This window comes from Crocodylus siamensis, chromosome 2 (genome assembly GCF_052110815.1).
Source record: "Crocodylus siamensis isolate JL-2025a chromosome 2, ASM5211081v1, whole genome shotgun sequence".
NCBI lineage: Eukaryota > Metazoa > Chordata > Crocodylia > Crocodylidae > Crocodylus > Crocodylus siamensis.
This window is the reverse complement of record NC_143396.1, coordinates 257,737,229-257,751,563: the sequence shown is the minus strand read 5'-3', so window position 1 is coordinate 257,751,563 and position 14,335 is coordinate 257,737,229. Positions and strand designations below refer to the sequence as shown.

At 41.7% G+C, this 14,335-nt stretch overlaps 1 protein-coding gene across 2 annotated transcripts in view; it reads left to right on the top strand.

Annotated features, from left to right (window-relative positions):
- Window positions 1–258: 258 nt before the first annotated feature.
- CEP128 (centrosomal protein 128) overlaps window positions 259–14,335 on the top strand; it is a 382,053-nt gene continuing 367,976 nt past the window's right edge. For both annotated transcript variants that reach the window (XM_090033819.1, XM_090033818.1), the window contains exons 1-3: window positions 259–504; window positions 5,740–5,901; window positions 8,777–8,863. In XM_090033819.1, coding sequence (XP_089889945.1) covers window positions 5,749–5,901; window positions 8,777–8,863 — 240 coding nt within the window. In that variant the 5' untranslated portion in view covers window positions 259–504; window positions 5,740–5,748. The remainder of the gene's footprint in view (window positions 505–5,739; window positions 5,902–8,776; window positions 8,864–14,335) is intronic.

Genomic DNA, 14,335 nt, shown 5'->3' with positions numbered 1-14,335 from the left:
AGCACAGCCGGGCTCAGGGACAAGCAAGATTAGCTACCCAGTACATATGGGCTAAACTCTCCTTTTACCCCACCCCAGACGCACTGAGCGCGGCAGTCACCCCGCCCCTGCAGCGGGGTACTAGGAAGAGCAGAACACGCGCCCTTTGCTTCAACGTGCCTGGCCTTTTAAGGAGGGGCGAGGCTTAGAGCGGGAGCTTCCGCTTTGGGGCTTCGGGCGCGTCGCAGGCCGGTTGTCACGGGGAAGCGCAGGGCCTCCTGGGAGGTGTAGTCCGTGGGCTCCTGTCGTCGGGCGCTCTTGAGGCTGGCGGACTACACGTCCCATGGGGCTGAGTGCCGCGCAGCCTGGAGCCTGGGACACCGCGCTCTGCCTTTGGCAGGGCGGCTAGTTCAAGTTGCCATAGCGGCGGGGCGGGGCGCGGTGCGGTGTGTCGGGCGGTTGGTCGGTCGAAGTCGTGGGCTGGGGTCGCCGCGCCGAGGTGAAGACGGGGCGACTCCTTTCCCTGTGAGCATTAGCTTCTCCCCCTCCTCTCCCCTCCGGCTGACGTCATTCTTTAGCGACCCCCCCGGGGGCTTCAGGTGTGGGCGTGGGCGTTGCGCGTGTAGTTGTGCGCAAGGGGTGGGGGATACGAGTGGCTGGGGCGTGTATCGAGGTAGGGCTTGGTTGCAGGGATAGAAGCAGGAGTGTGTGCGGGGCAGGGGGTGCGCTTTGCAGGGGTGTGTGTAGTTGTGTGTAGGGGTGGGGGGTAGGGCGTGTGTGTGCAGGGGCTGGGGGTGCCTATGTGTGGGCGTGGTGGTAGGGCGTGCAGGGATACGGGGTGTGTTGTGCAGGTGTGTGTCTATGGGAGTGGGTGTGCATATGCAGTGGCAGGGGGTGCACTTTGGGGAAATGGGTGTGTCCATGTGGTGTGTGAGCTTCTTCAAGAAGAGGCCTCACAAACGAGACACCCAGACACAAAACTTCCTTCTTCAGTTCTGACCATTGACTCGGCTTCCTGCTGTGTTGGCTCTGGCACAGGGGCAGTTCTCTTCAGCTGCTGCCGCCATTCGTGCTGGTGCCTTCTGCTCCTGGGTTGGCTGTAAGGCTGAAGCTGCAGCGACAGTGAGGACTGTTTTTTATTAAGTCTCTCTTTTAAGGTCCATTTCCCAGGAAATTGCAGCCAGTGCCATTTTTTGCAGCAAACTTGGAGGTTGATGTTTTTTGTGCTTTCTGCAAAAATCTTGAAACTGTGATTTAAGTAGGATGCTCTGCACAGCATCTTTAAGCTTCACTGTCCACTTTGTAACTTAATTTTATTCTGGTTAACATTACAGTTACTAATTGCAACTATTTTTCACTTCTTGACACAGCTAAAAAAGGTACAGTAAAGGAGAAGCAGCTGTCGAACTGCTGAAGTTAGGAGCGTTGAAACCAACTAACTTCATATATTCTCAAGACTTCTCTCGTTGTTTTTAAGATTTCTAATAGGGGGGCATCAACTGACTATTGGATGCCTTGAAAATGCTAATCAGTAGTGGGGCTACTAATATGGCAACACTGATGGTTTTACGTATACTTACATTGTTTGCATAAGTGTGTACTCTAAACGCATAGCATAGCTTCAGGATTGAAATATACACTTAAGTGGAGTACTGTATAGTAATGAAGGGACTGATTTCCTTATTTTCAGCACTGTTAATTGAAAAATCTGCTTCCTTTTAAGCTATTTTTGCTTTTGTCTTTTCCCATGCTACTTTCTGTTTATTTCTCCTTTCTGTATTTTTTTTTTTCTGCAAGAGCTCCCAGTTTCCATTTCCACTTCCTTTCCCTTTCCCACTCCTGTTATAATGACCATCTGTGGCCTAGCTAATATTGCCTGTGAAGAGCCATTGTTAGACATTAAGTTCATGTTCCAATGGGCAGGACAGCTCACAATCATTAGACGTCTGCAAATGTCTACTGCTATCTATAGATGCAGGTAGATATACTTATGTAGGCTTACGTTCACTTTATATTAGGAACTGACTTTACATCTCAGCCCACTTTGAGCCAAAACCACCCTAACTTCAATCACTGAGCTCCAGTATGCTGATGAGGCTGTAGTGTGTGCTCGCTTGGAAGCAGACGTTCAGGCAGTTGCTGACATCTTTACCAAGGCATATAAAAAATGAGATTGAAGCTTAACACTCAGAAGACAAAGGTCCTCCATCAACAAGCTCTTAATGATCAGTCCCCAGCTCCAAAAACTCAGACTCATGGTGAGACTCTGGAGAAGGTTGAGTATCTCCCATACCTTGGAAGCCGCCTCTCGCAGAAGGTTGACATTGATGAAGAGCTCTAACGTTGCTTTAAGAGTGCTAGTACAGCCTTCAGATGCCTGAGAAAACAGGTGTTTTAAGATCACATCAGATCTGAAACCATGCTCATGGTCTATCAAGCAGTTGCGATCTCCACCTTATTATGTGGAGCTGAGATGTGGACAACATCTAGGAGATAACATAAGTCACTGGAGAAGTACCATAGACACTGCCTGTGGAAGATTCTTTGAATCCAGCAGGTAGACAGACACACCAACAGTAGTATCCTCTCGCAAGCAAACAACACGAGCATTAAGATGATGATCATCCAACATCAGCTGCACTGGGCCAGCCACATCATCCAGATGTTTGACTCCAGACTCCCAAAGCAAGTCTTTTTTTCCCAGCTCAGTCAAGGCATCTGATCTAGAGGAGTGCAGAGAAAGCACTTTGAGGACAACCTTTAAGCCCAACTTGAAAAAATGCTACGTAGATATCGACTTTTGGGAGACGATTGCCCAGGTCTGCCTCACATGGAGGAAGAGTCTGCTGCAAGCATCTCAGTACTTTGAAACCTTATGACCACAACAGGAGATGGGGTGGGGGGTGGGGGGTGGAAATGGGAGTTGCAGAAACTGCGTTACAGACTGGGCCAAAAACCCAGAGCCTTCCATGTGCTTGAGTTGCAGCACAGCCCGTCAATACCGGATTGGTTTTGTCAGCCATCTCTGGACCGACAGAAAAGATGGTCGTGGAAGATAATCATTCTCAACTGCAAGGGACTGCTAATAATGATAGGAGTGCTTTATTTGGAACCTAGTAGGGGTTCCCAATCTGGGGCACAGGTACCACCAGTGATATGCAGACAACCTGTTAGTGGTACGCATTAACAGATTTATTATAATTACTTTATATGACAGAAATTTGCTGGTGGTACTTAAGGTTGTATCAATTTAAATTGGTGGTACTTAACCTGTCAGAGCTTGGGAACCGCTGACCTAGAGGGATTTAAACTTGCATTTTTTTTTTTTTTTTTTAATGGAAGCTGATGTCTTGGACAATTGATACATCATGTAGGCCTTGTAAAATGTGTTTGAATTGATAGTTCAAGTTTGTACTTAAAAGTTCTCAAGTTTTGAATTGTACCCGCTAATAAAACAAGAATATAATACATACTCATTTTAATTTAACTAAATAACTATGGAGAGAATGCTATAGAGGCATCTCTTTTAGAAAGCATATATGCATTTTGGAAGCACTGTTTAATTTTTAGCAAACTGAGTCGAGATCTGTGTTTAAACCCCTGATTTTTGCACCAGATTTGCTCTTTATCCAGTTTTGCTTTTGTCTCAGTTTTTGTACATGTAAAATAGGAATAGTGATTCATTAATAAACACCATCCTTGTTACAAAGCTTCTGTACAAATGCAAAATATCGTTACTGGTTTAAAATTAAAACCCTTTGTCTGTAAAACTTACCATGAAATTAAATGGAGAAAAAGGTACTCTTCTGTGAAGAGAGCCTTTGAAAAATTAAGGTATTTTTATTAGTGCATCTATAATTATGGCTTTTATTTCAAACCTTGTAATAGTTTAGTTTTGTTCTCAGTTCAAAAGGTAGATTTACAGCTACTAAGAATTACATAGTACAACAACATAGCAACTTTTTTATAGTTTACAGAACTGCTAGATTTTGCATGGAAGTTGTAAAAAGACACATTTCCTGCTTGCAAGAACATAATCTAAATTTAAGATATGACAAACAACAGTGGAAGATGAAATGGAGAACAGCAAGTAACGTTACAGTATATAGTTAGTTATTTTAAGCCAATGCATATTTTGATAGCTCAATAAAAGAAATTGTGAATATCCACACAAACATTTACATAATTCATTCACAACTCCTTTCTATATTCATTTGAATTACTAGGTGAAAACATGATGGAGGGATTTAGATTTTGTTTTTAGGTACTCTTCTAATAAAAACAAGAAAGGGCCCACTCAGGATTTGTTCCCATTATGCTGGGCACTGTAAAAACAAAGATGTAAGTGTTCCCTGCTTGAAAGAGTATTAAAGCTAACTGGACAAGGGAGACACAGGCATTGTGAAGGGATGCTACTTGCAAGCAGAGCGAACAGTGTGATGGCAAAAAATGTCATGTTGTCTCATGGCTTTATTTTCAATGTATGAATCTATTTAATTAAAAACCTTTACTATCTTGGCCCACTATGCTACCACACTTTTCTTTGCAATATAAAATGTTAGTGTAGTAGGTTAGAATAGTAAAGATGCTATATACATGCAAGGGAACATGGAAGTGGGAGTGGAGGGGTTGGGATGAGATGCTTATTGAACATGTGGACAAAGAGGTCATCAAGGCAGAGGCAAAGCAGGCAATCCTATAGCTTAGGTATAATCAGTTTTAAAATGTGGATGCCCAACAGTGAAATTTGAGCAAGAAGATTAGAAATCTGTGGTGATTACTAGATATGAGGAGATGTGTGCATCTGAGAGTACATTCAATCAAATTGATAAAATATTTTTGAAACCCTGAAAAAAACACATTAAACTACTTTTCCCAGCAGTAAAATCTAAAACATCTTGCTTGCAAAGTAGAAAGCAGGCACAGAAAGGTTGTAATGCCTGGAAAGGAACATAGATAGTCTGAATCCTAGGAACCTGCTTAATTAGTAGAAATAAATACATTTCTAAACAGTAATTGCAAAATACATGTTTGTACCTCATATATGCTTTCAAAAGAATCTAAAGGCAGGTTTGTCTGAGTAATTCTGCTTTCTTTATTTCTTGTTGCTGCCCCTTCTTAAACTAAAAGTTAGCTCCATTAACAGTATTTCTTAAGCGTTTGTCTGCCTGTCTCACCTGAACTTCTTATCCCTTTTCCATAGTGTTACCACTGGTTGATGTGTTGATAACTATGCTTTTAGAAGTGGGATTATGACTTTAATCTGGAGCAAACTGACTTGGGGAAAAAAACAGATCCTTGATTTTTCTGCAATATTTTTCTATTGTATTAAAAGAAATTTTGTATCTCAAAAGAGAGAAAATATAGGCAAAATTTCTATTTCAAAATAAGACACAAGTTGTTTCTTTAAAGGTATTGTTTCCTTCTTTAGTAGAAAAATGAGTAAGTTTTTTCATAAAGAGAACTCCATTACTTTTTATTCTCAATTCCTATTTTGTAATTTATGTTAGTTGTTTGATACTCCCAGGATCATCAGCAAGTGGTAATACTAATAATTGGATTTTATTCTTTTCTTCCCATTTAATACTGCAGTCAAATGCCCCATTTCATTAGAGTGCTCAATAACGGCCTTTGCGTAAAAAAAAAAAAATTATATATGAGTGGTTATACACTTGTTATGTAAATAGGAAAAAAAATAAGACAACTCTGAGTCATAGCATTCTGAATTTTGAAGGCTTGTCCTTATTTTCTTCTTCTCAGGATTTCAAGATGTCAATGGCAGAATCATCCAGTGATTCGGATAACTTTCGTCGGCATCGAGTTGGAAGCCGGGGCCCACTAAGGGCGACACATATCAGAGCTCGAAACCATGGCACCGAAGAAGTTACTGAGAAGATTCATACTTTAGCGAGCACTTTACAGGTTATTAGAAAGTGGCTAAGTGCTTTGCAAATTGGTTATTTACCTGTCCGAATAAAATGCTGTAACATTCCCTATTGAAAAGATTTAAAAATGGTTTTTATTAAATGATCTTTATTTAAATGATTTTAAAAATGATCTTAACATTTAAATTGTATGACATTATAAGCTAATAATTGTTCTTAGCTTAGGGTGGTTATCGGTGAGAATTTCTGTAGGTTACAAGGTACATCTGTGCAAGGGTACCTCACTTCAGTGATGCCCAACCAGTCTAGCCACATGAGCTGGATAAGTCACACAGGACCAGTTTGTGAGTGGATTGGGCTGGTGTATCGGGTTGGTTTGCAGTCTGTGCTTGTGGATTAATCCTACATGCCGATTTGGGCCTTAAGCACCCCATGAATTGACTTCACTCACCACATCTGGCTGCAGACTGACCCTGACCCTGTGTACTAGCCCACAAAGATCCCCAGAGCTGTAGTGGGCAAGCACCACGCCCAGAGTAGCCTCAGCACACTGGGTAGTGCCAGCTGCTGTTGTGTCCAAGGTGGTAGTGTAACTAGCTACTGCTGGGGCAGTAGTTGTTTTTGCCATTGTTTTGCCAAAAGCTGAGCCTGGGGCTGTTGCCTTGGTAATAAATACCCCAAGCCAAATCAGGCCCTCAACTATTGCTGGTAATGCCTGTAAAGAAGAGAATCCAAATTGTATCTCCTGAGGTATAACTCAAGAAGATTGTTTTCTTTCTTTTAACTTGCAAGTAGAGCAGATTTGCATGGGGATAACTAAACTAAACTAAAATAAAAATAGAACACTATAGTATAACAGGCTTACAATGCAAGTCTAAAATTCCAATTTTAACAGGGGCTTGATTTTAGGTGCGACTGTTTTGTCATTACATTTCTGATACTTGAGTGAACACCCTCATTTTTCACCTTTCCTCCCAATCATAATTCCCCGCTTTTAGGCTTATGATGCTGTGGCAACATGTTGGGGGCGCTGGTACACCCCCTCACAGCAGCATTCCCCGGTTAGGGAGTGGGCCAGTGCAGCAGGCAAGAGCAATGGCACCTCCCCCTGAGAGTGCTGGCTGGAGAGTGGGGGCGCCAAGAGAAGTGCTGCTGGCCCTTCTGGGCACGTCCCTGGCCTTCCCAGGCATGCCGCTGGCGTTTCTGGGCAGTGTTCCCTCTTAGAGCCAGCTTAGAGGGAATGCTGCTTCTCGGTTGGCATGTGTGACCAGCCAAGGGGGCCCCACAGGTCAGCCATGGGGGGACCCTTCCCACCCCCTGGTCGCTGACTGGCTGCTGGTGGGGCAAGTGCCCTCCCTGACCCAGGAGGCTCTAGTTGCCCATGCTATGATGTGATCCAGTTTGCTTTTAACCTAACCTGTTTTTTGTAGTGTTTTTTGGTACAAAGCACAAAACTTGGCTAAATTAATTTAGAGTCTAAGATTGTACTTTCACACAAGGAAACAGATATTGTAAGGATAAGGATGTAGGTGGTCTTGCCTAGTAGTTAGGCCACCAGGGAATGGCCATAGATAGGAGATGGAGTCCAAAGTACCCAAAACAAAAGGGAATTCTAGAGCAGAGTCTGAGTTGCAAACCGAGTCAGGGTTTGGGAGTCAGGGACCGAGTTACCAAAGCTGAAGGGAATTTCCAAAAGCTAGAGTCCAGAAGCAGAGCAAAGCAGGGTCTGAAGTCATTGATTAAGAAACTAAAGACTACAGGACCCAGGGAGTCTTGCCACAGTAGACCTCGCAGAACAGTTGCCACTGGTGGACTTAAATGGGGAGACTGCTATCCATAGCAGCTAATCAAGTACCTGTAACAGTGGCCAGCTGATTCATTAACTGGGGTAGTGCAGTCAGCTAGAGCATTGGGTAGGCTTGACCAACTAGGTCACTAATCCTAGCTGAGCTACTTGGTATAATGACATATATTGTTTATGCTACCCACATGGGGAAAAGAATCCAGATCCCTTGTCTGTAGTCTTATACCATAATCACAAAATCTCACTTTCTTTTTTTCTAAAAGTTTATGTAACCTTTGAGAGAGGTTTATATACCAAATCTCAAACATTTCAAGTATTTGGGATTTGTTACCTATTGCTCCAAGGTCTTTCCTTCTTGTTTGATAAATTTGCAACTAATTTTTTTTTTCTTCAGTTTACCCACGTGTGAAATAGAGAGACGTTATTATCTCAGAGAGATTACTTTATGGCTAGGCTAAATGAATAACTTAAGATTCTTGGATGAACGATTTTCATACAGCACGGCCAAAACCTTCAAACTTGATTGTTTGGACCTAGACATTTAATGTAAATCAGTGTTGTTCAACTCATCCATTCTGCGGGGCTGGAATTTGTCAGCATCCGTGTTAGTTGCTGCCACTACCAAATCTACAATAGCACCACTCCTGCTGCCGCCAAATTTCTAGCCTTGTTTCCTGCCCTGCAGCTAGATAACATGGCTCTATGCTCTTGGAAACCTGGCAGTAGGATGAGCAGTAGTAGTGATAATCACAGCTCTGAGAACCATGGCAGTAATTAACACTGGCAGCACTCTCCACACTGCCAAATTTTTGTGGACTCATTGTGGGGCCATGTGAACCAGGTAATAAGGCTCTACAGGTCATGTCTTGGTCACCCCTGCTGTAAATTATTTTTCAAAGGTACTGAGTACCTCTATCTCTCTCTCTGGCTTTTATGGGAGTTGTGGGTACTCAGACACTCTTCAGAAATCAGACCTGTTATTTTTGTACCTAAAAATAAGATAAAGTTAATAAAGTGATACGTTCATTTGTTTTTAAAGAAGATTTCTGGTTTAACATTCTGTTTTTTCTTCACCTTCTCCCCAACCTTTCTCCTGTTTTTTCTTAAGGATACCAACAGAAACCTGAGGCATGTTGACCAGATGCTAGGACAGTACAGAGAATATAACAGGGAACAGACTGAAGCCATAGCAACTGTGAGCAACTTTCAATGTAACCTAATTTCTTAACCCTCTTCCATCTTTTTAATGTTAATTTGCTAGTTGAAAATGGATAGTAATTGGCAAATATAAGAGCAAGGGAAGGGGGAAAAGACAGATGAGTAGAGATACACAGGCATGAGTATTCAGATAATATACCTTCAGTGGTTTACTGTACTATGTACCATCTATTGAAAGCTTCAGTTTCTGAAAGCATTAGTTTCTGTATTACGTACCATCTATTGAAAGCTTTAGTTTCTCTTTAGAATTTGGAATCTGTTTTAATAAAAATCTTGAGCTGGGATAAACACATGGAAAAGGTAAACATTAAAGCAAAACAAGGCTTGGGTGGAATTCTATCCTTTTATAATAAGATGGGCAGAAGGGCTATACTAGCAGCACTATATAGGTCTATAGATCTAGGGTACCAGTCCATCTTATTATATGGAGCAGAACTGTGGGGTGCTGACCCTATGGTTCACTCAAAAACTGGAAAGATTTCTAATTACTTTTAAGGTGACTTGTCTCCCTATTGTAGAATTTGATAGAGATGTGATCTGAAACGGAGCTGGTTGACCTGAATACTTCAACTCAGTTAAGAACTCTAAATTATTAGATAAAAATTTAGAATTTGTACTAGGGATATGAAACATTAAATGATTAATTGTTTAATAGATAAGTGCAGTGAAAACCAGTTAGCTTGTTGGTTATCCTATAGCTTGGGGCAGGTGCAATCTGGCAGCCTCTAGGTCAGGGTCAGGCAATTATAATAGGTGGAGAGCTGGTTACTGAGTTTTGGTAAGCCATCGAGGGCCACATGACAGGCAGCCAGGGGCAGATAAATATTTCTTTTCTAAATTTTGTGGGGGCCTCGCAGACCAGATAGAATGGGCTGGCATGCTGCATTTTGCCTACCCCTGCTCTAGGTGCCCAAGCAGGAATGAGAAGGCTGCAGGGCAGGCAGGCAAGAGGGAGTGGGGAGGGAGGAGGAGGACTAGTACCCATAACTTAAGAGGAAAACAGGGAGCAGCTTAATGGCTAATTAACTAAGGAATTAGCTGGTCCTTTACAGGTGATCCATCCCTCCCAGTGCAGGGCTTCACCCAGGCTGTATTGTCTAGTTGGGCTTGCCTTCTCTCCCCTTCACCTACTCCAAGGGTCCAGTAGCAGCTCTCAGCAGCCGATGTTCCAAGTTGCTGTGTTATCAGTTAATTGTTGGACCCCATATAATTGGAGAAAGTTAAATGAATGTTTTCTTAAACAATATTTACATCTCTAGTTTGTACCCCCTATCAAATGACCTAAGAGAGGAGTTGGCAACATCCATCGTCTCCCCCTCACCCCCAGCCATCCCCTGTGCAGCTCCTCTTTGGCTAGAACCTGTCTTCACAATGCACCCAGGGAGTGGGGTGGAGGCTGTGGGAGAAGCTGCAGCAGCATGGGTTTAAATTAATAGATTCATAGATGTTAGGGTCGGAAGGGACCTCAGTAGATCATTGAGTCCGACTCCCTGCCCTGGGCAGGAAAGAGTGCTGGGGTCAGATGACCCCAGCCAGGTACTTGTCCAGTCTCCTCTTGAAGACCCCTTTCAGGTGTAAGGCTCTGGCAGGGTCACTACTTTGTGTGCTTGCATTGTGCTGTGTCCCATGTGTAGCCCAACTGCCAGTGGCCATGGTGCCAGGACTGCGCAACTGCACTGCCAAGAGGAAGCTTGGTGTGGGGGGTGGATGCGAGGGAGGGAGCGGAGGAGGCTGTGCACTCTACAGCCCAGCCCTGGCTGCGGCAGAGTGGATCAGCTTGGGGAACAGCCCTCCCTCAGACTTGGTGGCATTTGGCAGGCCAGATAGAGTCAATTTCTGGGCTGTATATGGACAGGATATGTTCTTGCAAGAATAGTGAGATATATGACTCAATCACTGTTTGTGATTTTGTTCATCCTTTGAAAAAATAAGAGGAAAGTGGATCTTTCCATTAGCGGAAAACTTTAAGTGCTGGGCTGTTTTACCTTTTGTGTGTGTGTGTGTGTGTGTGTGTGTGTGTGTGTGTGTGTGTGTGTGTGTGTGTGTGTGTGTGTGTGTGTGTGTGTGTGTGTGTGTGTGTGTGTGTGTGTGTGTGTGTCTGACTTTGTACCAGGTTTTGTTTTGTTTTTGTTTAGACTGGTAGATTGTGTAGTTTTATTTGTATCCTTTTACCACTACCCATAAATTATATATTTCTATTATTATATTTTGTGTAATGTTATTACATTTAGTGATAGCTGTAAATAAACAACTACTGCTACACAAGTCTGTGTTAAAACTAGGGAGTGTTTATCTATGAATTTAAATATAAAAATTTAGCATTTGACTATCTCCCTGCAATATAGCATTTGAGTTGTAAACATAATACAGCATAACACTCCATTTTAATTAGAGTTTCTAGCAGACAAGAAATCTTATTTTTAATGTTATGATTTTTAACATGGCAGTATTGGCCCTACTGACTCCCAAGTGCTTCAAAGATTAAGTGCACCATTTAGGCTCAATCCATATTTACTGTAAGGAAAAGCAATATGCTGAGTTCAGTTGACTTTGGGTCAAGCTCCGTAACAGTTTTAGGTATTGTAACATCCTCTTTGTTCCCTTTGAAATGAAGGTCTCTCCACAGCTACCAATTGTAAAGAGACTTGGCAAGAAAGCCGTTACAACAAAACAGGTGCACAGCTGTCAAGTGCCATGGATAGGAGTAGTCATTTCAGGTTGCAGTGTTTTCAAAATAAGTAATTACAATCTTAGAAAATAATTCAAAAAGAATTCCAGGTTTTTCTAGGTGACAAGTCAAATCTGTAAAATGAGAATGTTTCATAGTTGTGCAGTGGAAGAAAGAATTAATTTATGCAGTTTCTTAAATTTGTCATTAGTCAAATTTGACATGTATTAGTTACCCCATAATACATGTAATATCGCATTGCTTAATTCAGGTGTCTGTAACTCACGTGAGATGGAAGAATTCCCAAGTCCAGTTTACCTCATAGTTAGTTGTAAATCTGCCTGGAATAGCTTCTTTTCAGAAATCAACTTCAACTTCAAGGTTTATGTTTGGATGACAATGTATGATAACTGGTTTGAACTATTTACTTGGACAGTACTACTAAAAAGCAAAAATTCCTAAGGAAAGGCGATTCCCAGATACATTCATTAACATGTATTACATTCATTACATGCTGTAAAAAGGTAGTGGAAATGTTAAGGAAAAAAGGTGCACAATCTGGATACAAAGTGAAATTTTTGAGTGACATGTTTGGTTCCTTTGGCTGTAATCTGCCAAAATAAGTCCTTATTTTGCCCTGCAGCAACCAGTTCCTCCCACATTCTCATCTGATACTGTGTTGCCCTTCTATCTATTAATATTTTACAATTTCTTTTAATCTTATTGATCCGCTAGAAGCTGGCACAATCACTTTTGGATTTATATTCCTCTAAGACTTCTGTTAAGGAGCCTTTAGCTTTAGAGCAGTCTTCATCAAACCATGTTTTATGCCACCAGTGCCAATTTCCTGCAAAGATAGTCTCTTCTGTGAGATCATTTTCCAGCTGTTGGACAGCTACTTCATATTGAATACTTGCTTCCTGGGGTTCTCTTTCCTTTGAGACTACAAGATGAGTGAGCTGAGAGAGTATCTTTAAGTAGGACAACACAGTTCTCTCAACTCATTCCATTTAATTTTCTTATTAATGGTTTCTAATATGAGGGCTAGTTGTGTAGATGGGGAAGGCTCCTCATATTATTAGAATTATGTATTATTAGTATTATGGAATTTTTAGAGAGAGGGGGAAGTGGCCACTCTTCACACACTAGAATTTCAAATGATTTGTACTTATACCACGCATGGTTCTGTTAGTGTATGGTCTATCTACTCTTGCTCCTTTAGTAGTAGCAAATGTGAATGCCCCACATATATATTTTTTAATTGATTTGTTAAGTATTCTAAAATTCTCTTCTGCAATAAATTTCAAGAGGCATCACCTTCTTCATTTAATGTTTTGTCACACTTTAAAAGTTGAGTCCAAAATACCCAACAGAACCCCTAACTAGCAAACTCTATGATCGTAGGCTCTACATATCCAAGGTTAAGCTCTGCTCTCATTTTTGTCTCTAGAATAACTTCAGTAGAATTACCAGTTGTTTTGAATTTATACCAGTGATATTTTGTGGGCAAGACAAAGGCTAGATATCCTTGCCTTTGACAAGTATTTTGAGGATCTTAGAGTAGTTGGGTACATATTTAGAAGAAAAGAAGATAACAGCTTTCCCTTTTAACGTGTTTTATTTTAATGATGTAATGAATGCACATTAATGTAAAAGCTAGTAGAAGTGGAAAAAGGTTCACTTCTCCAATAGAATTAGTGTTTGTCTGAGAACTGAAAATTACAAGCAACTTTTATTCCAGATATGAAGAAATTGTTTTGAATGCTATAGGGAAGTGCTAGTTTCGTCTTAGTCTAAGGTAATTTCTTCTTGAAGTCTATTTTGGTTTATACAGCCTGGTGTTCTACTCAAGTGCTTCAGTTCCTCCCCAGTTTATTATGGATGGTTGATTTAAGTTGTTTATATAGTATAGCAGCCTCCTTCCCATCAAAAACAAAAATCCCAAGCCCACACTCCAATAAACAGCATCCTTGTAAAACACTAGAAACCCCAGGGCAATCATGGCACAAATTAATATTTAGCCTGGTAATGCTGATTTGAATGTAGGCTGGAATGATGGAAGGAGGAATGTCCGCCTATATTTTGTGAAAGCTAGGGAGTTGTTTAGAATATATTTTTGTAGCATGCAATGGATGCTTTTATTATGGTACTCAGCTTATCTGTAGCTGATATGCTGGTGACAGCAAGCGTTTGGCATGTTAATAATGAAGAAAAAGGTAAGGCAAGGAAAACGTGTAGAAATTGTGTTCGGGTTCCTGTAAGATGAGGCTTGAGTCAGATCAACATTTTCCTTTTGATACTGGATCAGATTAATGGTCCCTCTAGCTCAGTGCTCTGTCTCCTACCATGGCAAATAGTAAATTCCATATAGGGACAATTTATGTATAGGGGATGTCCAATATAATCCATCCCCTGTCATATTCTTCCAGGTTTCAGACATCATTGCTTTAGGACTGTCACAGGGCACAACTAAGATGATTGTTCAGTTTAATTGCTATCAGAAGAGCTGCTCTCTATGAATTAGTCTAATTACTTTTTGAATCTAATCTGCCTCTGCTGCCACTTCTCTCCAGCCCCCAGTTGCAGTGCAGGTGCAGCTGGAAGCAGTTCAGTCCCAGCTCAGTTCCTGACTAGCTGGAAAGTGTGCCCACACAACTGGGGGTGGGGAAAAGCAGTAGTGATGTGGGTACAGCTTCCAGTTGCCTGACTTCAGTACAACTTCTGCCCAGCCCCAGCACAGGTATGAGCAGAAGGGAAGCTTTCTGGCTACATGGATCAGAT